Genomic DNA, 25174 nt, shown 5'->3' with positions numbered 1-25174 from the left:
GTTAGTGGGGACGGAAAAATAAGTAATACATTGGTAGATATTTTCAAGAGTACATCTATAAACAGAACAGTTTTATTAATCTTTACTTTTAGAATATCATTAACATAATACTAAATTGAACTTTCAACAAGAAAAATTAAACAAATTACTCAAAAAAAACAACAACTAGCAATCAATCATGTAGAATGTGTAAGATTACCAGGACTACAAAAATGCAGAAAAATAGGCTTTACTTATCCAAATGCACCTGTTGGTTCAAAAGTTAAAATGCAGAGAACCTCACAGCACAACATGAAGTTACCTTAAAATATAATATAAATGCCTCAGCTTTCATGTAAGAAAAAAAAAAACTATTAATACTAGTAGTGTGCAGGCAGTCTCTCCTGAAGACTAAATTAAACAATAATTATAAACTAATAAAATAAATGGCTCAGGCTTCATAGAAGAAAGAAAACAATTTGAACAGAATCTCACAGTATGATGCTGAAGCTGCCTAAACAACGGAAAATAAAATACCATTTTGGCAAAAATGTTGTCATCCATTAATTTCTTGTATTCAGTAAAAAAAAAAATAAAGTGCACACAGTCCTTCACTGTAAACATAACACACTTTCAGTAACAGAATTTAAGCCTACATAAACACTGACTCGCGCATCATGCAATGTTGCCAGATACTGCTGACGTTTTCCAGCCTAAATATGTTCAAAACCCGCCAAAATGCACTTAAAACCGCCCAATCTGGCAACACTGCGCGCATGCTGCTTATCTTGAACGTATACACGGAAGTAAGGCGGAAGGTAGTTTGTCGACGTCACCGCAAGACGATGCCAACGATTGGATATAATAGTTCACAAAACTGTTTTACCCGCTAAATAAACCATTCGGAATACTTCGGTCCTTTCCGATATTTTCCGATTGGCGTGTAAACAACGCTGTATTTACCGCAGTGCTTGCTAGCTGGTGCTGACAAATTGATACGCACAAGATTCAGTAAAACGCGACTACACGCTCTCTACTTATAAATGCGTGACAAAATGAATAGATACGCGATATCACTCTCGCGCCCAAAAAGTGGATGTGCGACAGACAGATAAACGCGTATTATCGCGTATTACGCGCCCTAGATTAGGCTCCGAATATGCGTATTAGCGTCGTATAACAAGGCCTTTTACCAAGCTTCGAGAAATTCGTCCAAAAATTGAGAGAGTTGACGACGTCAGAAGGCAAGCACACCTTCATGAAACTGTGAAAGTACAAGGTTGTTAAATCAAGGGCCGCAACTCTTTTGTTCAATTCAGTCGCATTTTACCAGAGTTGCGGCCCTTGATTTAACAACCTTGCACTTTCACAGTTTCATGAAGGTGTGCTTGCCTTCTGACGTCAACTCCTCTCTAAATTTTTGGAGGAATTTCACCAAACTTGGCAAAAGGCCTTGTTATATGTCGGTAGTACACACATTGTTTTGTTCAATTCAGTCGCATTTTACCAATGTGTGTACTACCGACATATAACAAGGCCTTTTGCCAAGTTTGGTGAAATTCCTCCAAAAATTGTGAGAGGAGTTGATTTCAGAAGGTGAGAACCCTTCCCAGGACAGATGGGAATCACCACAACAATTCCCCTTCAGGCTTTTCAGCCAGCGGGGGATTTAAAAAAAACAAACAAACAAACAACCCGAAGTCATGTAACATCACATGAAACGGTACGACTTGACGTTGCTGGTTACAGGTCTATGCGGACAAAGTCTATCATAGTTACAATCCACATCCAGCTCTGCGTCCATCTCAGCATCCATTACTCATGAACTCACTACATAGATACGAAATATCACAAGAAAGAGCCAAACCAGAGCTTTGTAATGATCCTAGTCACATTTGTACAGCCTGAAGTAATCACATTAAGACAGATCAAACTTCTGCAAAGTAGCATCTTTCACACTCCTGTTTTGCGGTTAAATAGGTCACGCAGTCCGTATCGCTTCATAACACAGAAGAAAATAAAACAGCAGAACTTGTTCTTTCCAAGTTGTTTCTCTATGCGAAAAAGCATTGTCGAGTAATCTAGCTTTGAAACCACAGCAAATAAAACAAAAAGGACCTTTTTTCTGTTCGACACCAAGCACGTATTTTTGCAATTTCATAGAAAGACATTTTCATGCCATCGTGGTTCTGATACTGCCAGATTATCACAAGATCTCTACTGCCATCATTTTATGCTGAGATACATGTAAAAATTTTATAAGACGTGATTTTCCCCCCCCCGACATAAATGTTGAAATAAAAAAGTGCAAGTATTATCACATCACATGTTGGAACATCCGGAGAGCTGAGACGGTTTTGGAAATAAACAAGATGTAGCATGTTTAGCTAGCCCTTATAATGACCAAAATACGAGCCTGAAAGTTTAAAAAGGATTTTTTTTTTTTAAATGGGCTGACCATCGGCAAACCTATGAATTAAAAAGGGGGGCAGGGAGAAAACCCAGCCAAAAAGTCTTATACCCCTTTTCCACCAAATCAGTTCCAGGGCTGGTTCGGGGCCAGTGCTGGTGCTGGTTCACAACTTGTTCAACTTGCGAGCCAGCTGAGAACCAGTTTGCTTTTCCATAGCTCGCGGTGCTAAGCGGAGCCACGTCATTACGTCGCTGTATATGTCAGTTACGGCGCTATGTTTACATAAACTTTGGCGCGAATATCAAAGTAAAAACAACGCGGAAGAAGCAGCAGCAGCGGTAACAACAGCAGCAATAATAATAAATGACTTCGTGTTTGTACAGCTGCGGCTTCTCGTCGCTTAAAAATGGCGATCTTTCGCGGTCTTGTTATTGTTGTTGGTCTTAACAACTCCCCCCCGCTGACGTAAGCGGTTCTTTCCTCTGGCCCAGCAGAGAGTTGGTGCTAGCCTGGAACCGGTTTTTCTGGCCCCAGAGCCAGTCCTTTGTCAGTGGAAACAGAAAACCCGGTTCCAAACCAAGGTGGTGTTTACATTAGACCGTATCCGTATCATTGTCGTTGCGGATGCACTGTCCGTGCACATTAAAACGCCGGGAAACGACTCCACAGGCGGAACAGTTTGAATCCGCCAGGGCCCACGTATTCAACCCAGTACGTATCTGATCCGGTGCTGTGTAAACATTGAAGAACGAGGATACGCAGTGCTGAGCTCTAGCTGACGTCGTCATTGGACAACGTCACTGTGACATCCACCTTCCTGATTCGCTGGCGTTGGTCATGCCACGTTGGTCATGTGACGCGACTGCTGAAAAACCTTCTCCTCTTTAGTCCCAATGACACGGCGTCCCTGATTTCCATAAAGAACTTCAAATTTTGATTCTTATGCTCTCTCACACTCTCTCGCTCGCTCTTTCTCTCTCTCTCTCACACTCTCTTGCTCACTCTCTCTCTCGCTCACTCAATCTCTCACACTATGTGCTTGCAAGTGGTGAGTGACTTGCGCATGCCCGATATGCACTGGGATCATGTGACGTGCCGTCTAATTAGTCATGTGATTAGCATATCCGTGTATTGGCGTTGCTGTGTGCACGGGGAACGGTTTTGTTGCGGGCACAGAAATTGTGTGTATGCGAATCGTTTTAAAAACATTAATCTGATGATCTGCTGATTCGAAATAATGTAAACAGGGCCTAAGCACCGGCCCCGAACCAGCCCTGGAACTGCTTTGGTGGAAAAGGGGCATTAGTAAGGTTTTGGACCATCACAAGCCGTCAACACCGCTTCAACAGCATTGTTTCTACAGTATGTGTGAGAAACAGTAGCTACTTAATTTCTTCTATATTTTCAGTAGTAAAAGCAACTTAAAAACAAATTGTCCTTCACATTAAGTAGAAAGCGCCAACCTATGATCGTCAAATAAAGGAGTAATAGGTTTACTCTGAACATCACAATTAACTCACCATACAGTAAATAACTTGGGGGGAGGGGGGGGGAATACTTCGTTTACATTAAATAGTCCACTTTAAATAAAAACCGATACCTTGATCAGAGTTTAAAATGCAGGGAACGTTTCCATCTTGAGAATATTTTAAAAAGTCAAGGCCACAGGAAACTTGATCCAGCTGCTCCAAGTCCCTCAGCGCACCACTCATTTGATGGCTTGCTGAAATTTTAATTCTGTGATCGCATTAAGTGGTTTTGGAAAGACAAATACAAATCTGAACTGGTGGATGGGTGTCATCGCAAACCCGGATGGCACTGAGGAGACAGATTCGGCTCGTGTCTTGGGCTCAAGTTACGGGCTCGTGTGTAACAAATGCTCCGGCTGGCGAATCAGATTTACGACCATATCAAACACGAGCCTCGGATGGAAGGGAACATCTGATGGAGGAAAGAGTGCGCGGGACATGGCGATAGAGTTACCACTCGGAGCAACAGCGGCAGCTCTGTTTCTGCTGTTGTGATTCGCTGATGATTGACGGTTAATTTTGTGTCACTATGGCTCCGAAGAATTAATGCACAGTAACAACATATTGATTTTTTTTCCCCCTGTTATTATAGTGTGTATAATTTTTTTTTTAATTTAGGGCTGTTGAAGTTAGCACGATGACCTATTAAACACAAATTCTTAATTTTTTTTTTTTTGACACATGATTAACGCAGGGCGGCACGGTGGTGTAGTGGTTAGCGCTGTTGCCTCACAGCAAGAAGGTCCGGGTTCGAGCCCCGTGGCCGGCGAGGGCCTTTCTGTGCGGAGTTTGCATGTTCTCCCCATGTCCGCGTGGGTTTCCTCCGGGTGCTCCGGTTTCCCCCACAGTCCAAAGACATGCAGATTAGGCTAACTGGTGACTCTAAATTGACCGTAGGTGTGAATGTGAGTGTGAATGGTTGTCTGTGTCTATGTGTCAGCCCTGTGATGACCTGGCGACTTGTCCAGGGTGTACCCCGTCTTTCGCCCGTAGTCAGCTGGGATAGGCTCCAGCTTGCCTGCGACCCTGTAGAACAGGATAAAGCGGCTACAGATAATGAGATGAGATTTTGCATTTTGTGCAATACCAGAAAAATTCAGTTGAAATCGAGCCATTTGAGGCGAGTTGGTCCACCTCTGAAAAAACTCAGCATTTGGATTTCCCGGCAAACAGTGATTTTCATTATGTCGCGTGCGGGATGCCTCCCTCTGAATCCTACGTCAACGCTGGTTTGTTTATGATAAAACAACCTGGTGGTTTTCTGCAAATTTCTTCAACATTATCAATCATCATAGGAGGGTGTAGCAACACCAATCTTGATGGGATTAGTACTCATTGTTTTCCAAAAGACCGGGTAATGATGCCTCTTTTCCACCAAATCAGTTCCAGGGCTGGTTCGGGGCCAGGGCTGGTGCTGGTTCACAACTCGTTCAACTTGCAAGCCAGCTGAGAACCAGCTTGCTTTTCCATAGCTCGCGGTGCTAAGAGAAGCCACGTCATTACGTCGCTGTATACGTCAGTACGTTGCTGTATACGTCAGTTACGTCGCTATGTTTGCATAAACCTTGGCATGAATATCGAAGCAAAAACAACACGGAAGAAGCAGCAGCAACAGCAGCAACAATAATAATAATAATAATAATGGATGACTTCGCGTTTGTACAGCTGCTGCTTCTCGCCGCTTAAAAATGGCGATCTTTCGCGGTCTTGTTATTGTTGTTGGTCTTAACAACTCCGCCCCCCCGCTGACATAAGCGGTTCTTTCCTCTGGCCCAGCAGAGAGTTGGTGCTAGCCTGGAACCGGTTTTTCTGGCCCCAGAGCCAGTTCTTTGTCAGTGGAAACAGAAAACCCGGTTCCAAACTAAGCACTGGCCCCGAACCAGCCCTGGAACTGCTTTGGTGGAAAAGGGGCATGAGAGAGAAATGGGAGCGCTTGGTCTACACAGGCTGTGCACTGAAACCGTGCAAAGCTCGCGCAGCTTGCTGGCGCTTCCGCAGGTGACGTCACGAATCTGGCTCCAGACTCCTTTGGGATTTTTCCAGACGCGTTTTGTTTTTTTCTGCTGTAGACAGACGGCCTTGTGCAAAATTACCCTTCTGGATGAGTGTGTAAAGGGACATTCTTTTTCAAAATAAATAAATAAAAAAAAATAACACCAATTTGGTCCGGGATATGCACCAAGTTGTGATAAAGTGCACTTATGTACAGAATCAACTTTTATCGCTGCATTCTGACTGTTTACATAAAATGTGTGTATTTTTATATACGCTTGTGACGGTCCAGAGGGGAGAAGAGACAACGTGTTAAAGTCCAGGTGTGCACACATCTCCAAGTGTACACGCTGCGCACTAGAGTGAGATGGTTTGTTTTATTCTGAGAAATCTGAGTGATGTAAAATGGTTTATAAATGCAGTTTTTGCTCATGAATGCACTGAATATTTACCACCGAGTTATTACATCTCATCTCATTATCTGTAGCTGCTTTATCCTTCTACAGGGTCGCAGGCAAGCTGGAGCCTATCCCAGCTGACTACGGGCGAAAGGCGGGGTACACCCTGGACAAGTCGCCAGGTCATCACAGGGCTGACACATAGACACAGACAACCATTCACACTCACATTCACACCTACGGTCAATTTAGAGTCACCAGTTAACCTAACCTGCATGTCTTTGGACTGTGGGGGAAACCGGAGCACCCGGAGGAAACCCACGCGGACATGGGGAGAACATGCAAACTCCGCACAGAAAGGCCCTCGCCGGCCACGGGGCTCGAACCCGGACCTTCTCGCTGTGAGGCGACAGCGCTAACCACTACACCACCGTGCCACCCGGTTTAGTTTTTTTATTTTCTTGATTTAAAAAGATAGCCATTACTGTTGTCCAGAGTCGACGTCACCGAGTTTGTTTAGTTTATTGCATAGTTTGAGGCTGGAAGTGAAGGACAGAACTAGAGGAAAAAAAAAAAATACACTGTATTGTTTTGTTCACACTGAACTGTGCTAAACCCTCAAAATTATAAAGTTAACACTGCTTTATTTATTTTTAAATGCAGCGAGGGAATAAAATGCCCACAAAAATAATTTTTGCTGCATCCAGCCTTATCCTTCCAGACCTGGCTACATACATTAGCATAAAGCAAGTAGGTTTGTCCACTCCCACTCCCCAAAAACTTGAAACAGGTCCCTTTAAGGTACATTTAGAACAGATTTTTTTTTTAAAGTGTGATTAATCACAATTAAATATTTTAATCAATTGACAGCCCTAATTTTTGAAGCAAAGTGAGGCAGTAGCCACCATGTCATCTTGTTGTAAGAATGAGTGTAACAGCGCATTACAATCACCAGAACGGCGAATCGTGATCTTGCAAGAAACCTCGTTACAACTTCGTACTATCGGAAGATAATCAGCAGATAAAAAGATAAACGAAAGCCACCTCATGGTTCGCCAAGGCTACTGATTCGATATCAGGCAAGTGCTGTTTATTTTAAGAATTCGCTTTTTGATTATCACAGGTTTTGTTTGGTCCTTCTGAAAGGTTTTGGTTTTGGCAGATATACTGAAAAGCCGATATCAAACTTCTGCTATTCACGTTAATTTTTTTTATTTTACAGCAGGCTTTCGTCTAAACGGGGGAACAGGGGCGCTGCGCCCTCTTACTCTCGGCGTGCGCCCCCTTACCGACTCCGTGAAAACATCCCAGCAACACTACGTGACAATGTGTCTGATCATCAAATACGTTATAATTGCTCCAAAAATATTCCAATCATAGTAGATACACCGCCAGACGGTGCAAAAACAATCCGAATTGGCGTTTTCCAGACTGAGGCACCATGTTGTTTAGTTGTTTACTTGTCGCGGCTGCTCTCGCGAGATTTGACATGGGTTACATACAAGGTCAGCTGACTTGTAGCGCGAGATTTCTCGAGACTGAATGACCTTTCACCCACCGGCGCAGGAGCTTTTGACAGAAGTAGTTCGCGAGTTGTTTTTGTTGACACTTGGGCATTTAAAGATGTCATCCCGCGGCACGAAGCAGAAGAAAGCCAAAGACTGTCCGGGGCAGAAGAAGATTACTTCTTTCTTTTTCAATGTTGACAGACAATTTGTTACAATTTCCCTCTCAGATAGCCTCAGAATGTCCCATTGGAGCATTTTTCAAAGGTTTTGCATGGCGGGGGGGGGACGGACAACCGGCACCATTTCCCCCCCCCCCCCCCCCCCCCCGCTTCGCTCCCTCGCCATGGTGAGCGCCCTCATACTAAATTTTTCTAGAAAAAACCCTGTACAGTCTTTACACTACATTTGCAGGAGAAAAAAAAAAAAAAAAAAGGTGCTCATGAGTACTAAATAATGCTAAGACAATTCATGAACGAGTGCTTTCTTACCATTTTGAAAATATAGCTCACAGCACTGTATTTTGAACGAAACAGTTAAAAAAAATAAAATAAAATCGGTGACCAAAATACTCCAAGCCCTGATGCTGCTCACAACTTGGTGACGCTTGCAAGAGATGAGGCGAGTATAATTGATATACTATGGTATATATGTTATATTTAAGTGTATGGACATGGTATCAGAAAATTTTATTTATAAGCAGTAGCCACATGTACCCATATGGCCCTTTTCCACTACCCTTTTTCAGCTCACTTCAGCTCACTTCAGCCCGACACGGCTCGCGTTTCGACTACCAAAAACCAGCACGACTCAGCTCGTTTCAGCCCCGCTTAGCCCCTAAAACTCGCACCGTTTTGGAGTGGGGCTGAAGCGAGCCAAACCGTGCCGACTGAGGTTGGGGGCGTGAGCAGACACTCCCCTGTGCACTGATTGGTGAGGAGGAGTGTCCTCACATGCCCACACACGCCCCGCGAGCACGCTGGGATCTGTAAACACCGCAAACCCGGAAGAAGAATAATTACGAATTACGAGAATTTCTGAAGCCTTATGCGCCTCGCCTCATCTATACGCTCTTGCCAGTATCTGTCCGCGTTGTCGGTGACAACAAGCCACAGCACCGAGACCAGCAACACTAACGACTCCATGTCCTCCATGTTTATTGTTTACTATTCGGGTCGTGAGACTACCGCTTAAAAGATCACTGAATCAGCATCGTGCACGAGTTCGCGGAGCGCAAGGCTCGCCGTATGCCCTTCAAATAATGCGCGCAGTAGGCTATTGATGTTTTATTATGAGCCATGTACAGTATGTCGCCGAATGTTTTTTTGTTTGAGTTACATGTTCGTTTGAAGGACTTAATGTACAAACTAACATAGTTGCACCCCGTAGTGTTGAAATTGGTAAACACAGTGCATTCAGTGAGGTTTGCACCGCCCTCCTTTTATTTCTGACTCTTCCTGTCACCACTCTGAGCGCTCATTCGTATGCCCTTCAAATAATGTGCGCAGTATAGGCTATTGATGTTTTATTATGAGCCATGTACAGTATCCTAATGTTTTTTGTTTCTGAGTTACATGTTCGTTTGAAGGACTTGATGTACTAAATAACATAGTTGCACCCGGTAGTGTTGAAATTGGTAAACACCGCAGTTGCGGACATTTTGTAGCCTAAAATGATGTTATGATAAGCTTTAATAAAGGGCCCGGTCATTTGCCCCGCCCCCGGCCCGGCTCTGACTTGTTCCGCCACTGTCACTGATGTCACTGTTTGCGCTGCTTAACGGCATCACATGATGTCCACCCACTTTCGCTAACTCCACCCAATGTGTCCACCCACTTCCAGCCAGCACGGTTCAGCGCGGTTGTAGTCGAAATGCAACTCCAACAGCCCCGCTCAGCTCGACACGGCTCAGCCGCGTTTGTAGTGGAAAAGCGGCAATAGAGTACCTATTTAATATATGTAATCTAATGAAACATTAACTCTGCTCATTTTTAGCATATACACTACCGTTCAAAAGTTTAGGGTCACCCAGACAATTTTGTGTTTTCCATGAAAAGTCACACTTTTATTTACCACCATAAGTTGTAAAATGAATAGAAAATATAGTCGAGACTAGGGATGTTAACCGATGACCGTTTGACCGATGGTTGACCGAATCAACGTCAACAGGTTAATTTTTTTTGGGTGTCGGTTAAACTAGAGACAATTCCCCTGTGGGAAATTGTGAGAGTGATGCAGTGCGCGTAGCAGTCGCTATAGAGATCTTGCAGTCACGTGACCGGAAAGTTCACAGCCGCCATCTTGTCGGTAAAAAACACCGCTGAATACTGCTGCACTCGTGTACAGAATGGATCAATTTCAACCGACGGACTACACGGCTCATTTTTCTAATGAACAGATAACTAGATATATGTCTAAAATAAACGACCTACAGATTAGTGACCCTTATGGCTTACCGGACGGAGTTTTCACGACCGTGTCAGTGGATATTGAACTGCCAGCGGAATACCCAGATGTATATAATTACCTCATCAACTTTCCCTCGCTGTTCAGTGGTGAAGCACTGCGTGCTTATAAATCTCTGGACAGTTATCTTTACAGAAATTCAGGATTTGTCAGCGACTCAGATGTGGCATCTCGTAAACAAGAAAATAACAATCCTCATTGGACGGGCAAGTCACTTAAGTATTATCTAGTATAGCACTGACCAGCCGATTATAGAATAGAATAAGGTAATTCCAGCTGTAATTCCAAATCGTCCGTCTTGTTTACCATGGATCTGGCGTTGGAGAGGTAGAGGCTTGGCAGTGGAGGTTTGAGTGGCTGTTTTCTGAGCTTAGTCAACAGGCCGGCTCTGCAGCCTCGCTTTTGCTTCCGCTCCCGGCGCCGCCTCCTTCGCTTTGCTTCCGATAACAATCCACGGAGACCCCGCTGGTCTCGCTATCTCGTCCGGAATGTTGTGCATGCGATGGAAATCGCTACAAACCGTCATTTTCTGCTGGAAACCAATGTCCAGTAAGTCCGTACAGTTGTAGTGGATATTGAAGTCCGGTACAGACGAACAACACGCAAAAATACACAGAAAACATGCACAGGTAGGGAGAGCTTGTAGCCGCAGACGTTGTAGTAGAATTGTAGGTTTTCCAGAAGAAAAGATAGAAGTAGAAGCAGAAGTAGAAGGCGGAAATATGGCGTTTGACCGACAAGATGGCGTCTGTTACAATCTGGATCGGCTGTGACGTCACATGCAAGATCTCTATAGCAGGAGCTGCGCTGAACTGTGTGAATGTGTCTCTCTGAGAGGGAGCAGCCCCTCCCTCATGTGTGTGTGTGTGTGTGTGTGTGTGTGTGTGTGTGTGAGAGAGAGAAAGGGAGCAGCCCCTCCCTCGTGTGTGTGTGTGTGTGTGAGTGAAAGCGAGCAGCCCCTCCCCCATCCACGCGCTGCGAGCAGACACACAGTGTGGAATTTGTTTTTTAAGAGTGTTTTTTAATTTTTAAGAGTGTTTAATTTTTTTTAAGTTTTAATTCTGTATTAAAATTACTAAACAAGCAAACGCCGCCACAGTCCACGAAACACAGGAAGCACGAGAAGAAAACAGTAAAATCAGAAAGCCGCGCACATCTGCGCAGCTTCCGCGAAAACGTGCGCAGCCCTCCGACCCACTGCCCCCCCACACACACACCTCCCACGCCTCACGGACCGCAACGGCACCTGCCCACTTAGCAACTTTAATTCAGAATTTACTCTGATGAAATTATTCAGACACTCCAACGCCCCCCCAAAAAAAAAAAATCGGATCTGCACGATTCAGCCATGAAAAAGGTGGCATCCGCCAAAAGGCGCGCCGTTTGCATCCCTGTTTAAACTCATAGGTTAACCAACTTTAACCGGCTAATGAGGCTCGGTGGTCGGTCAAGATTTTTTTTAGTTTTCGACATCCCTAGTCAAGCCATTTTTCTGGCCATTTTGAGCATTTAATCGACCCCACAAATGTGATGCTCCAGAAACTCAATCTGCTCAAAGGAAGGTCAGTTTTATAGCTTCTCTAAAGAGCTCAACTGTTTTCAGCTGTGCTAACATGATTGTACAAGGGTTTTCTAATCATCCATTAGCCTTCTGAGGCAATGAGCAAACACATTGTACCATTAGAACACTGGAGTGAGAGTTGCTGGAAATGGGCCTCTATACACCTATGGAGATATTGCACCAAAAACCAGACATTTGCAGCTAGAATAGTCATTTACCACATTAGCAATGTCCATCCATCCATCCATTATCTGTAGCCGCTTTATCCTGTTCTACAGGGTCGCAGGCAAGCTGGAGCCTATCCCAGCTGACTACGGGTGAAAGGCGGGGTACACCCTGGACAAGTCGCCAGGTCATCACAGGGCTGACACATAGACACAGACAACCATTCACACTCACATTCACACCTACGCTCAATTTAGAGTCACCAGTTAACCTAACCTGCATGTCTTTGGACTGTGGGGGAAACCGGAGCACCCGGAGGAAACCCACGCGGACACGGGGAGAACATGCAAACTCCACACAGAAAGGCCCTCGCAGGCTACGGGGCTCGAACCCGGACCTTCTTGCTGTGAGACGACAGCGTTAACCACTACACCACCGTGCCGCCCCATTAGCAATGTATAGAGTGTATTTCTGATTAGTTTAAAGTGATCTTCATTGAAAAGAACAGTGCTTTTCTTTCAAAAATAAGGAAATTTCAAAGTGACCCCAAACTTTTGAACGGTAGTGTAAAACATTGTATAGGTCTGAGCCCCCAAATGTTCTGAAACATCCCTGCTGCATCACGTACTGTCTGATGAGGGCAGACTTACCCCCAGCGCAGGCAGCCTCTGAGTGCAGGCAACAGCGACCTTCAGTTTCCAGTCCGTTTCTCCATCGAGCTGGTCCGTTCGGATAAAACACGCTCCTGGGAGACAAACACATTCTCATTTAATAATTCTCTACTCATCTTTCAGTTCAGACCATCCGTACTGGCACTAAAGCGTCAGAAGAAGTGATGAAGTTTTTAAACCAGTGTTGATTTAGAGAGGGCACGCCATCTACCTGTCCTTTACTGTACCGATAAAGTAAAAGCTCCCGATGAGACAAGGGACATTCATTAAGGAATAACCTCCAGCCTCAGCAAGTGGTCAACAACAATCAGTTTCTTAGCGTTAGTGAAGCAAAGACTGCTTTTAGGACAAGCTGACGTGAATGACCTCATGAAGATCATAAAATCATCAGGTTATACAGAGGGGACGATGGGGGTTCATTTAAATATCTGATGCCCACATTAGGACACACTGCAGCCATATTGGCACATGGAAGATGGATGGAAAAAGCTATAATCCCCAAGTTTCCATTACTCTACTCTGATGCTTCAAGCATTTAGCAAACGGTTTGCATTTCAGTCACCTTTAATCCAGTGACTGAACATCAGAGCATGACGATAACTCCAGCGAGTCCGTACTGACCTGTGAACTAATTCTGACCTACTGCAAAACTAGGGAGGAAAAAATAACCCACTGAAAACGCATACGGATATCACAAGACATTTGCAAAAAATGCCTAGAAGTGCTCAGACAGCCACTGAAAGCAGCTACGTTGGTCATCAAACACTGGGTCAATTATTAAATGGTCTCAAATAATGATCCCTTAAAGCTGTTCTGCCACAATAAGCCTCGTCTTATACAAAAATCGCAATTCAGTGGAGCAAAGCAAGAAAATAAAACTTCAAGAGTGTTGTGATTTAGATGTAATAACAGACGGGGTGGTGGTGGTCTGTGTCTTACCAGACTTTTCTGTAGTTCTTAGAAAGATCATGTCAGCTGGAACTCTCTGATTCTGTAGGACAAGGCCACAAGATATGGCACATTAATCACAGCAGAATTTTTTTTTTAAATCATGATTCTGGCCAAGTCTTTAAACCTGAGCTGTGGAAAATATTCTCTTGACAAATAATGTGTAGGCGTCCCTGATTAATAATCTGTGGCATTTATGACAATTTATTTACAGATTTCTCTCACTTTGTGTACGAGGACCACTGAAGGTTTAAAAAATTTATATAATTTGCCGGTGGGGCCCACACACAAAGATTTCCATCCCGGTGTCCGAAATCACTTACTAAATAGACCCCTTCACAGTAAACGTCATTCATACGTAAGCGGAAATTGCGCACGCAGCCTGGACCCAAAAAAGACTCAGAAATGCCTAGTTGTTGTGTTTTCGGGTGTCAGAATTGTAGCAGTGATGGGGTTAAAATGTTCAGAATTCCAGCAGGATCTCACCCATTCCAAAAAAAAAAAAAAAATTCGCCGACGTCTATGACTACAAGCCATCAAACGTGTAGACTGGGATGAAAGCACCATCAAAAATGCGCGGGTTTGCAGCGCCCACTTCATCACAGGTAAGATCAGGCTATTTATTAAATCTTTCTTTTTTATTCTTTCTAGTCTTCGTTTATTGATGTAGCAAAATACTTTGGTAACGTTTGTCTGATTAGCTGGGTCATAGTTACACAATGTAATGAATATTGTTAGCATGTTAACTTAGCTTTGCATGCAATTTTGTTTGTAGGAGAGGTCTCGCTTGACTCAAGCAGTCCAGATTTTGTGCCATCATTATTTGCGTATGCCGAAAATCACAATTTTAAAGCAAGGATGGAAAGGTAAAATTGTGTGCCCTCACTCTAAATGCCAACTTACGTTGACTGCTCTAACCTAGCTCCCGCCCCGTTCAGTTTCATTTCTGCTCTCTGCCTCTCGCTTTTTACGCAGCTCTGATTTCTCTTAGCTGCACTCTTTACACTATCATTCCTTTCATGCCATTCCCTCCTGCAAATTGCTGTTTAGTGTTGGTATTTGCTGTTGTAGCTAAAGCCACATTGCCATCACATCACTGGCATAATTTGATTAAAACAAAATGAATATGAATGTCTCATTGTTAATCAAGTTGTACATGCCCGCACATAACATAATCATATGCGTCTAAAGACTTGTAGGCACGAAGTTTTTCGTGGGTGTACACTGAAGTCTTGTCAATAAGGTACGAGTATATATCTGGCCATTGTATACCAGGGAACTTACTAACATCGTCCGTCCACTCTTTAATTAAATGCGGATCCGGTAGGCGATGTCCACTTGTTAGAGTTAACTTATTTATGTAGCATTCTCGATCTTGTAACGACAATTGTTTGGCATAATCTGACAGCTCATAATGCCGGTCTATGGGCAGCGCCATTGTTTCTGGGTCCAGGCTGCGCGCGCATCCTGGCAACGGTCGGTTTGTTTACAAACATGCGAAGGGGTCTATAGTGGACTATAAAAGTGAGTTCGCCATTTTGTTGTGCCGTCGGAATATATAGTGAGAAATTATTACACCCTATATTAGTGCACTCATAGTATCCCACAATGCATCATGAAAGTAGTGTACAACCGATGGTCACTAACCAAGCAATATATACACCATCGTGCACTGCGGTCGTGCTGAAATGGAGGGGGGAGTGCTGGGGTGAATGGACGGAGGAAGAAACACGTTATAAAACGGACATTCAATTACAATTAAATATAGTAAGAGAATAACCTAAAACAAGACATAAAATACAAAAAGTTAGTGCGGAACGAGGAATTAATCAAAGGCTCAATAAGAAAGAAAGAAAGAAAGAAAGAAAGAAAGAAAGAAAGAAAGAAAGAAAGAAAGAAAGAAAGAAAGAAAGAAAGAAAGAAAGAAAGAAAGAAAGAAAGAAAGAAAGAAAGAAAGAAAGAAAGAAAGAAAGAAAGAAAGAAAGAAAGAAAGAAAGAAAGAAAGAAAGAAAGAAAGAAAGAAAGAAAGAAAGAAAGAAAGAAAGAAAGAAAGAAAGAAAGAAAGAAAGAAAGAAAGAAAGAAAGAAAGAAAGAAAGAAAGAAAGAAAGAAAGAAAGAAAGAAAGAAAGAAAGAAAGAAAGAAAGAAAGAAAGAAAGAAAGAAAGAAAGAAAGAAAGAAAGAAAGAAAGAAAGAAAGAAAGAAAGAAAGAAAGAAAGAAAGAAAGAAAGAAAGAAAGAAAGAAAGAAAGAAAGAAAGAAAGAAAGAAAGAAAGAAAGAAAGAAAGAAAGAAAGAAAGAAAGAAAGAAAGAAAGAAAGAAAGAAAGAAAGAAAGAAAGAAAGAAAGAAAGAAAGAAAGAAAGAAAGAAAGAAAGAAAGAAAGAAAGAAAGAAAGAAAGAAAGAAAGAAAGAAAGAAAGAAAGAAAGAAAGAAAGAAAGAAAGAAAGAAAGAAAGAAAGCCTTGATTTAAAAGAACTGAAAAGATGCAGCAGACACAAAAGTACTTTGTATTTATTAATGTAGGAAATACGCTCAGTATAAAATGGATTTATTATTTTGAAAACCCACCAGCCGACTGATCTGGCACGTTTTAATTGTGAGACAGTAATGATGTAAATAACGGTGCGACAGAGTCGTGTCCGAAAGTGTTTTTTCATTTTAAAATCAATGAGCTCATTATATAGTCCTCTGGATAGTAATTCCCTATATAGTGAGTAGTGAATGAGTGAGTGATTTCGGACACAGTTCATGATTAAAAAGTCACAAATTTATGAGGAAAAAAAAAAAAACTTATTTTCTGAGAAAACAATCGCATGCTTCCCAGCTGCAGTGCATTCTGGGAAAATGTAGTGGAATCTCTCAGCGCTGTTTTCTTTCATGTTGCATATTCCTATAACCGTCAGCTCAGCTGTGGTGTGATGACGTTGAGCCAATCTTGACCCCAATAAATTAAATATTTTTTTATCTCCCTCTCTCTCTCTCTAAGGATTCCCCACTTTTTTTTTTTAAGATTTTTTTTGTAGCCTGGGCCCGCCCATCCTAAGTGTGATGCAACACGAGGGCCTGTTGCGAGCTTAGTCTGGCAAGGCAAGCTATCTCCAGCTCTTCCAAGCTCCTGAAAAATCGGGAGCCAATCAACTTTGAGCATCTCCAACGGCCCTGGGTAGAGGCGTGTTCAAGGCACTGACGTAGTAGAACTGCGACCGGAAGCCATAGATTGTTTACAGAATCTATGCCGGAAGCGCTTCATTCACTAGAAACATTACGAACATGGAGCAGCGGCAAGCCTTTGACACAGCGGTAGATGCTGTATTGAAAGCATTCAACGGGAAGTTCTCATTGAAAACGGAGCCAAGAGCAGCCCTGGAGGTATTTATTCTCCTCCTGTTACTCAAGCAGTTTCCGTCGCATCACATACGTCAGAGGAAAGAGTGATGTGATTGGTTTAAGCTTCGTCACAGCCTTTTCTGGCTTCGACCAATAGCAAACTGAGGCATTTCAGGGAGGCGGGTCAACCACGCGCTTTGGGAAACGGTTGGGCTTAATATCTTTGCCAGACCAAATGCTCGCAGAGCTTTGAAGTTGCGTTAGCCAGACAAATTTTTTTGGGCTTTTTTCACCTTTATTGGATAGGACAGTGTAGAGACAGGAAATGAGCGGGAGAGAGAGAGAGATGGGGAGGGATCGGGAAATGACCTCGGGTCGGAATTTTTAATCTCAATTTTTCATGCAAATTTTACTTTATAATCTCGGTGAATATCTGAGTTTTTTCTTGTAAATTTAGGAGTTTATAATCTCGGAAATTGAGTTGTTTTTTTTTAAACCCCCCTCCCTCAGCTCTATTTTTTTAACCTACAATATCCCTTAATACACCATCATACTGTGTCTCCCTCTGCTTATTTTTCTCATCGTTTCTTTTTAAACTTCTTTTTCAGGTTCTCACCTACTCTTTCAAATGTCACTTTCTCAGATTCCTTCACTCCCTTTCAATCTTTTGTTCTTTGTCTTGCCCATTTCTTTCTCCCCCCCGTGCTTTTCTCATCCCCCTTCCCTCTTCTTGTCCACATTTCTTTTTCCTTTCTTTCTCCCTCTTCTCCATTTGTTCTTTTCTCTCGCTCTGTTTCACTTTTTTGTTCTTAGTTTCTCAACTTTTCTCGTTCTCTAAAGGAATTTAATTATATTATGTCTTTATTTGGTGATTCTTCCCCCCCCTCCTTGCAGGCATGATGTTTTTGCTTTGGGAAGCGTAACTCAAGCGATGATATTGTCCAGACTTTGTGCTGTGAATGCCTGTCTGATCTTTACAGGAGCTGTGCTTTTCTGACACGCGTGTCTATATGAAGCGGTCAGGCTGGAGATGGGAGATCACAGCACAGTAACTTTACTCGCACTATAGCATAGACTCTAAATAATTGAGCAAGGTCACATGTGACACAAGCAATTACAGAGAGGTGACCACAAGCCGTGAGAAACATGATGCACAATCAAAAGTATGACAGGATTTCATGGGACAGATCACACAGATGTCGAGTCCTGTACTGACAGGAAAAAAAAAAAAGGGAGGGAAAATGAGAGGGAGGAAGAAAAGGATAAAAACCTTTTCAATGATGATGAGGTCTCCAACTTGTATGTCTGAACTCTTCACTTGGACTTTCCCTGTGAAGGAGAATCATAAAAAAATTAAAAAATAAATAACCAATGACCAAACAAAAATGAAAATATTCAACCAGATGAAGATACGCAAGGAATAAAAGTAGACAGGGAAAATCTCAGCTTGAAGGGTTTGATTCCTCCGACATCGCAGCGGGTCAAGAATTAACACCGTATTAAATACAAACGAGTCACACTTTGTTTATAGCTTATCCATTTCTCAACAAATTTAAAACAATGGTGTCGCAATACGATTTTTTTTCCCGACAGCAAAAATAATCACTGCCTCAAGTTTCCAATTTCAGTAAATTTAAAAAAAACACACCACAAGATACAACAACTAACTGAAAATGGTGTGTTAATGAGTGTTTGTGCGGTCCATTCAGACTTAACAGCATATAACAAACAAATTTTTTTTTTTTTTTAAAGTAGTAGTACATCAAGATCTTCACACACACAGCGCATATTTATTTTTTCCTGAAAATACATCTCTCAAATGACCACCCTGTAAATGAACACTTTCACATCAAAGGCGAAAGGTCATTCGTGAAAGTGAAGTGTATTTCTTTTTTTTGCAGTGTGAAAAGGATCAAGTTCGCCAATCAGAGTGCGGGCTGTGATGACGTCATCACACTACTGCAGGCGCGGTGGAGTCTCTCATTCAGTTTCTCTCTCACAATCCAGTGCAATTAAAATGATAAACATCTCATCTCATTATCTCTAGCCGCTTTATCCTGTTCTACAGGGTCGCAGGCAAGCTGGAGCCTATCCCAGCTGACTACGGGTGAAAGGCGGGGTACACCCTGGACAAGTCGCCAGGTCATCACAGGGCTGACACATAGACACAGACAACCATTCACACTCACATTCACACCTACGGTCAATTTAGAGTCACCAGTTAACCTAACCTGCATGTCTTTGGACTGTGGGGGAAACCGGAGCACCCGGAGGAAACCCACGCGGACACGGGGAGAAGATGCAAACTCCGCACAGAAAGGCCCTCGCCGGCCACTGGGCTCGAACCCGGACCTTCTTGCTATGAGGCGACAGCGCTAACCACTACACCACCGTGCCACCCCATGATAAACATAATGACTAAGATTTTTTTTGGGGGGGGGTGGGGGGGTGGGGGGGGGTTGCTCTGAGAGCACAATATCCCCTGCTGGCAACTACACCATCGCTCTGGTAAAATGCGACTGAATTGAATGAAATTGCAATATGCGTATTACTGACATGAAAGAATTCTGTCAAGTTTCGTGAAATTCCTTCAAAAATTGTGAGAGGAGCCGATTTCAGAAGACGAGTATCCTTCCCGGGACGGACGTCGCCACGACAATCCTCCTTCAGGCCTTTTGGCCGGTGGGGGTTTTAAAAACTTTTTGCCAAATTACTTGAAATTCCTCCAAAAACTGTGAGGTCAGTTGATTTCAGAAAGCAGCACACCTTGATGAAATTGCCAGAAGTACAAGTTTGTTAATAATCGAGGCCATAACTCTGGTAAAATTTGCCCAAATTAAACGAAATTTCAATCTGCGTATAACGGTCATATAACAAAGCCTTTTGCCAAGTTTGGTGAAATCCCTCCACAAATTGTGAGAGGAGTTGATTTCAGAAGAACGTACACCCTCATGGAATTATCAAAAGTACAAGTGATTTAATCGAGGGTCAAAACTCTGGGGAAAATTTTCACAAACGAATTTAAATCGCAATATGCGTATTAGTGTCATATAACAAGGCCTTTTGCCAAGCTTTGAGAAATTTGTCCAAAAATCATGAGAGGAGTTGATGTTAGAAGGCAAGCGCACCTTCATGAAATTGTGAAAGTACAAGGTTGTTAATCAAGGGCCACAACTCTGGCAAAATGTGACCGAATTGAACAAAACAATATTGCCGCTTTTCCACTACCAATGCGGCTGAGTCGGGCTGAGCCGTGCCGTGCTGAGTTGGGCTGAGTCGAGCTGTTGGAGTTGCATTTCGACTACAACCGCGCTGAACCGTGCTGGCTGGAAGTGGGTGGACACATTGGGTGGAGTTAGCGAAAGTGGGTGGACGTCATGTGGTGTCGTTAGGCGGCGCAAACAGTGACATCAGTGACCTTTTAAGCGGTAGTCTCACGACCCGGATAGTAAACAATAAACATGGAGGACATGGAGTCGTTAGTGTTGCTGGTCTTGGTGCTGTGGCTTGTTGTCACCGACAACGCCAACAGATACTGGCAAGAGCGTATAGATGAGGCGAGGCGCATAAGGCTTCAGAAATTCTCGTAATTCGTAATTCTTCTTCTTCCGGGTTTATGGTGTTTACAGATCCCAGCGTGCTCGCGGGGCGTGTGTGGGCATGTGAGGACACTCCTCCTCACCAATCAGTGCACAGGGGAGTGTCTGCTCACGCCCCTAGCCCCACTCGGCTCGGTTTGGCTCGCTTCAGCCCTACTCCAAAACTGTGCAAGTTTTGGGTGCTGAGTAGGGTTGAAGCGAGCTGAGTCGTGCTGCTCTGAGGTAGTCGAAACGCGAGCCGTGTCGGGCTGAAGTGAGCTGAAAAAGGGTAGTGGAAAAGGGCCATATGCGTACTACCGACATAATGCCTTGTCAAGTTTTGTGAAATTCCTCCACAAATTGTGAGAGGAGTTGATTCCAGAAGGTGAGCACCCTTTTCTGGGACGGACAGACTGACTTCGCCATGACAATCCCCTTTTGGCCAGTGGGGGATTTAAAAAAAAAAAAAAAAAAAAAAAAAAAAAGAGCTCGACAATGAATACGGTGTATAAACAGTCCATGATCTGTAGCTTACTTTGTAATGTGTTGAAACTTGCCATCAGTCTCAGCACCTCATGAACCAAACAGTAAAACTCCCTGCATTCTCAGGACAGGATGAGCCTCAAATTTTCTTTATCCCCCTTTTTTTTTTTTTTTTGGTAAAAGGACTCGACGGGCACTCAGCAGAGTGTACACCTCCACCAAGCCACATATTTGGATTTGCATCAAAATCTAAATCAATTGCTCCTTGACCCATGGCTCACCATTCCTCAAAATCCGATCACTACTTTTTGATTTGGGTTGGGAAGAGCTACACTACCGTTCAAAAGTTTGGGGTCACTTTGAAATGTCCTTATTTTTGAAAGAAAAGCACTGTTCTTTTCAATGAAGATGACTTTAAACTAATCAGAAATCCACTCTATACATTGCTAATGTGGTAAATGACTATTCTAGCTGCAAATGTGTGGTTTTTGGTGCAATATCTCCATAGGTGTATAGAGGCCCATTTCCAGCAACTCTCACTCCAGTGTTCTAATGGTACAATGTGTTTGCTCATTGCCTCAGAAGGCTAATGGATGATTAGAAAACCCTTGTACAATCATGTTAGCACAGCTGAAAACAGTTTAGCTCTTTAGAGAAGCTATAAAACTGACCTTCCTTTGAGCAGATTGAGTTTCTGGAGCATCACATTTGTGGGGTCGATTAAATGCTCAAAATGGCCAGAAAAATGGCTTGACTATATTTTCTATTCATTTTACAACTTATGGTGGGAAATAAAAGTGTGACTTTTCATGGAAAACACAAAATTGTCTGGGTGACCCCAAACTTTTGAACGGTAGTGTAAACCGAGGCAAAAAACAACCTCCAACAAAGTTTGCAGGGGTAAAACGCACCAGCTCACCACCACTTGTCGACTCCATCGTCACGTGATTATGCGAGCATTCCACAAAAACAAATCACAGCGCATTTAATGTAAACATTACCTCAAATTCATCAATTTTTTTTTCACACTTTCACATCATTTACTTGCGTCTTGCTGTACATGGAAAGTAGCCTAGTAAACTAGACCCAACCGCCTAGCGGCCAAAAATATTTTTTGCCTAGCGAGTGGGTCTAGCCTCGCACCATATAAACCAAAACACCCCGGGCATCAAATCGTGCCCGCCAATCACAACGCAAGGTTTTTGTTTGGATTCTTTGGGCGGGCTTTTGCAGGAGTGACGACAAAGCTGCGCGGCGCTGGAGAAAGCACAGCAGGAAAGATGGCTACGGCTAGTGAACAGCGCGCGTTTGACTCCGCTTTGGAATCAGTTTTAGAAGAATTAGACTTGGAGTTTTCGTTGAAACATGAGCAGGAAGAGGCTCTCCGCTCATTCCTTTTCAAGAAGGACGTTTTCGCTGTTTTGTCGACCGGCTATGGCAAAAGTCTGATCTACCAGCTGGCTCCGCTCGTAGCCAAAAGGATGGGGCTAGTTTGTGCAGTACAAAGAATTAATAAACAGCTTTGAAACATTACTTTTTGATTGTTTCTTATTTTCCCGTTATTTTAAATTTAAGGGAAATTATTTCACCAAACACCACTAAATAAAAACTCTCAAAAACAGTTTAAGCAAACCCTTGAAAAACACTTGGAAAAAAATGTGTATGTGGTACAGACTCCAAACTTGTGGTCATTATCGCCAAACTTCTTAATATCTAGAACCTGTTTATTAATTAATACGCATTTTGAAAAATTATTTAATTTCAAGGCCTCCCCCACTGCTTTCTGTCGCTCTGACTACGTCACAGTCACTGTTGCGCTGATTGGTCAGAGCGTTGGCCTATACGCACAGAGACAGTTTGAAAGACAGCGGGTTGTTCCTCCCACACCCTTCGGAAATGTCTACAAATCGAGGCCAGACTAAATATTCACATTGAGTCTGGCTTGCCAGGCTACATGGAAAGACCTTCAGAACGGAAAACTTTAAAAACCTTTCACTGCTCTGACCCTCATGGAGGCGTGTCTGAAGCACAGGAACTTCCCATTCTGCCGTTAGCGGTTCTCTCTCTAGCCTCAGACACGATTTTGAATCTTGTATTTGTCATGAAACCGAGTACAGTCTCGCATCTGCAGCTTTGATACTCATGCCTGTTGAATGTATTAGTCAATACGCCGAAGGATCAAATTGAGAGCTTTGCATTGAACGATATAATTAACAGTTATTCCATGAAATCGAGTCGTACGTGAGCTGATAGCTGACGAGGCGCGTAGCTATAAGCTATGTACGGTGAATGAGTGGAATAATGGTTTTATTCTATCCACATTCACTGGATTGAGAAAAACAGAATTTTTATTTTTTGGCAAATTTGATAAATAAAAACTTCATACAAAACATCCGACAAAATCATTTCTGCTTAGAATGGAAACAAACCGGTGAAACGACTAACAATTTTTGAAAAATACGACATGCTCTTACCATCAAATACCTTCATTCCATATTTTGTTCCTTTTTTTGTGGGTTTTTTTTCCATTCAAGTAGCGCTTTTATTTCATCCTTGGCTGGTTCAGCGACATGCTCCACCATTATTTTCTTCTTCTTTAGGTTTTTTTTTTTTGCGGATGGCAAACCAGCTTAAAAGGTGCATTACTGCCACCAACTGGACTGGAGTGTGGAACAGGAAATATTGGTGGTGGGGGGAACCCACACTATTCTTTTAGCCTTTTTTTTTTTTTAAATACTTGATAAAGTGATACATCTGACTTGCTGCGTGCCACATTTTGTTTTTCTCTACTCACGGTATATGAGCTGATAGCCTAGTAGTAGAGTAGCCAATCAGAGCATGCGATTGCTCATATCCAGTGAATGTGGATAGAATAATGTGCAATATTGCTACACTTCTACTTATACACATCACAAAAACATTCACTGCATCAGTGATGACAACATTTAAATCCATTCATGTTGTTACTATGGCAGCAATACCAAGTTATAATACACTCATTAACATTAACCTTGCAGCTGAAACTACTGTCAGAGCTGCTGTTTGAGAGAATTCATCAATCAGTGTGGGTTTTCTGGGACGCAATAAAAACCTGTTACACAGAATAAACATGCACGAGGGAAAACTATTCACATAAAAAGAATGTCGTCTACAAGTGAGACAGAAATCGTTGGACATTACTGGCTCGGACCAAAACAATAATTAGCGAATGTGGAAGCGGTAATGTTCACGGGTCACCTCGGACTGTGAGCTTGCTGTACATCTGAGAATTCATCTCTTTGTCCCTCCTGAAGCGGCGGACCTCGTCCACGGCCTCTCTCACCATGGTGACGGACAACACAAAAGCCTGATTGACGGGAAGAACAATGGACCTCATCGAAAGCTGAAACAATGGCTTTAAAGACAGCTTGTTACATCATTCATACACCGTTCGGTTATGGATTCGTTCAGGAGTTGTTACAACTCACCAGCGGCGCCCAGTAAGTGTAGAGATACCCGATTTTCAGAGATGGCACGAACTGGGAGCAAGCCACCACCAAGAAATACAAGTTGAGGAAAAACTTGAACTGCTGGTATAAAACCTAAAATAAAAACAGACAAGAACAAATTAAAAATAATTCCTCGTTTATTAGTTAAAACTTGTTTTTTTTGGTGCGTGTCGGGAACAACTACGGTTTGACACATTTTCGTAGCATTAAAGCTCTCCGTTCTGTTCTCCGTTCACTCACTGTTCTGATAGATCATGTTCTCCCTGTTCACATGCTGATCAGATATAGCAGCGCTTCAGAACAGCGGCTCGTTTCCTCATGCAAAATTCATAAGACAAGCTGAAAATAAAGTTGCCAGCCACACTTGAATAAGACATCAGCTAACAGTCATAACAGCAGATCGGCTGGACGCGTGAACGGAAAAAGGTACGTCAGAACGTTGCTGCCTTTTCGGTTCACAGATAGCGGCTCATTAACCTGATTACTGACGGAAAGCTGTTCTGAGAACCACAGGAAGGGATTTCACTTTCAACAACGCATGAGCTCAGATACGAGCGTGAGGCAGGGCCAGGCAGGTCATGAGTCACCCAATTCATGATTCGATTCACAATTCAATTTTCCCCATGATGTATAAAACTCTTCATTTAAGTATTATTACTAAAAAAAACTGCAA

The 25174-nt window shown here is 42.9% G+C and overlaps 1 protein-coding gene across 1 annotated transcript in view; it reads right to left on the bottom strand.

Annotated features, from left to right (window-relative positions):
- Positions 1 to 25174, bottom strand: part of atp9b (ATPase phospholipid transporting 9B) — a 150298-nt gene that overhangs the window by 104830 nt on the left and 20294 nt on the right. Inside the window, exons 4-8 of the mRNA XM_060942667.1 lie at positions 24481 to 24594; positions 24251 to 24359; positions 18223 to 18281; positions 13619 to 13670; positions 12659 to 12753 (exon numbers count right to left, since the gene is read on the bottom strand). Of these exons, the coding sequence (XP_060798650.1) occupies positions 12659 to 12753; positions 13619 to 13670; positions 18223 to 18281; positions 24251 to 24359; positions 24481 to 24594 (429 nt within the window). The remainder of the gene's footprint in view (positions 1 to 12658; positions 12754 to 13618; positions 13671 to 18222; positions 18282 to 24250; positions 24360 to 24480; positions 24595 to 25174) is intronic.

The sequence above is a fragment of the Neoarius graeffei genome, chromosome 16 (assembly GCF_027579695.1).
Source record: "Neoarius graeffei isolate fNeoGra1 chromosome 16, fNeoGra1.pri, whole genome shotgun sequence".
NCBI classification, from domain to species: Eukaryota; Metazoa; Chordata; class Actinopteri; order Siluriformes; family Ariidae; genus Neoarius; species Neoarius graeffei.
Note: the sequence above shows the minus strand (reverse complement) of the source record. Positions and strands in the feature narration are given on the sequence as shown.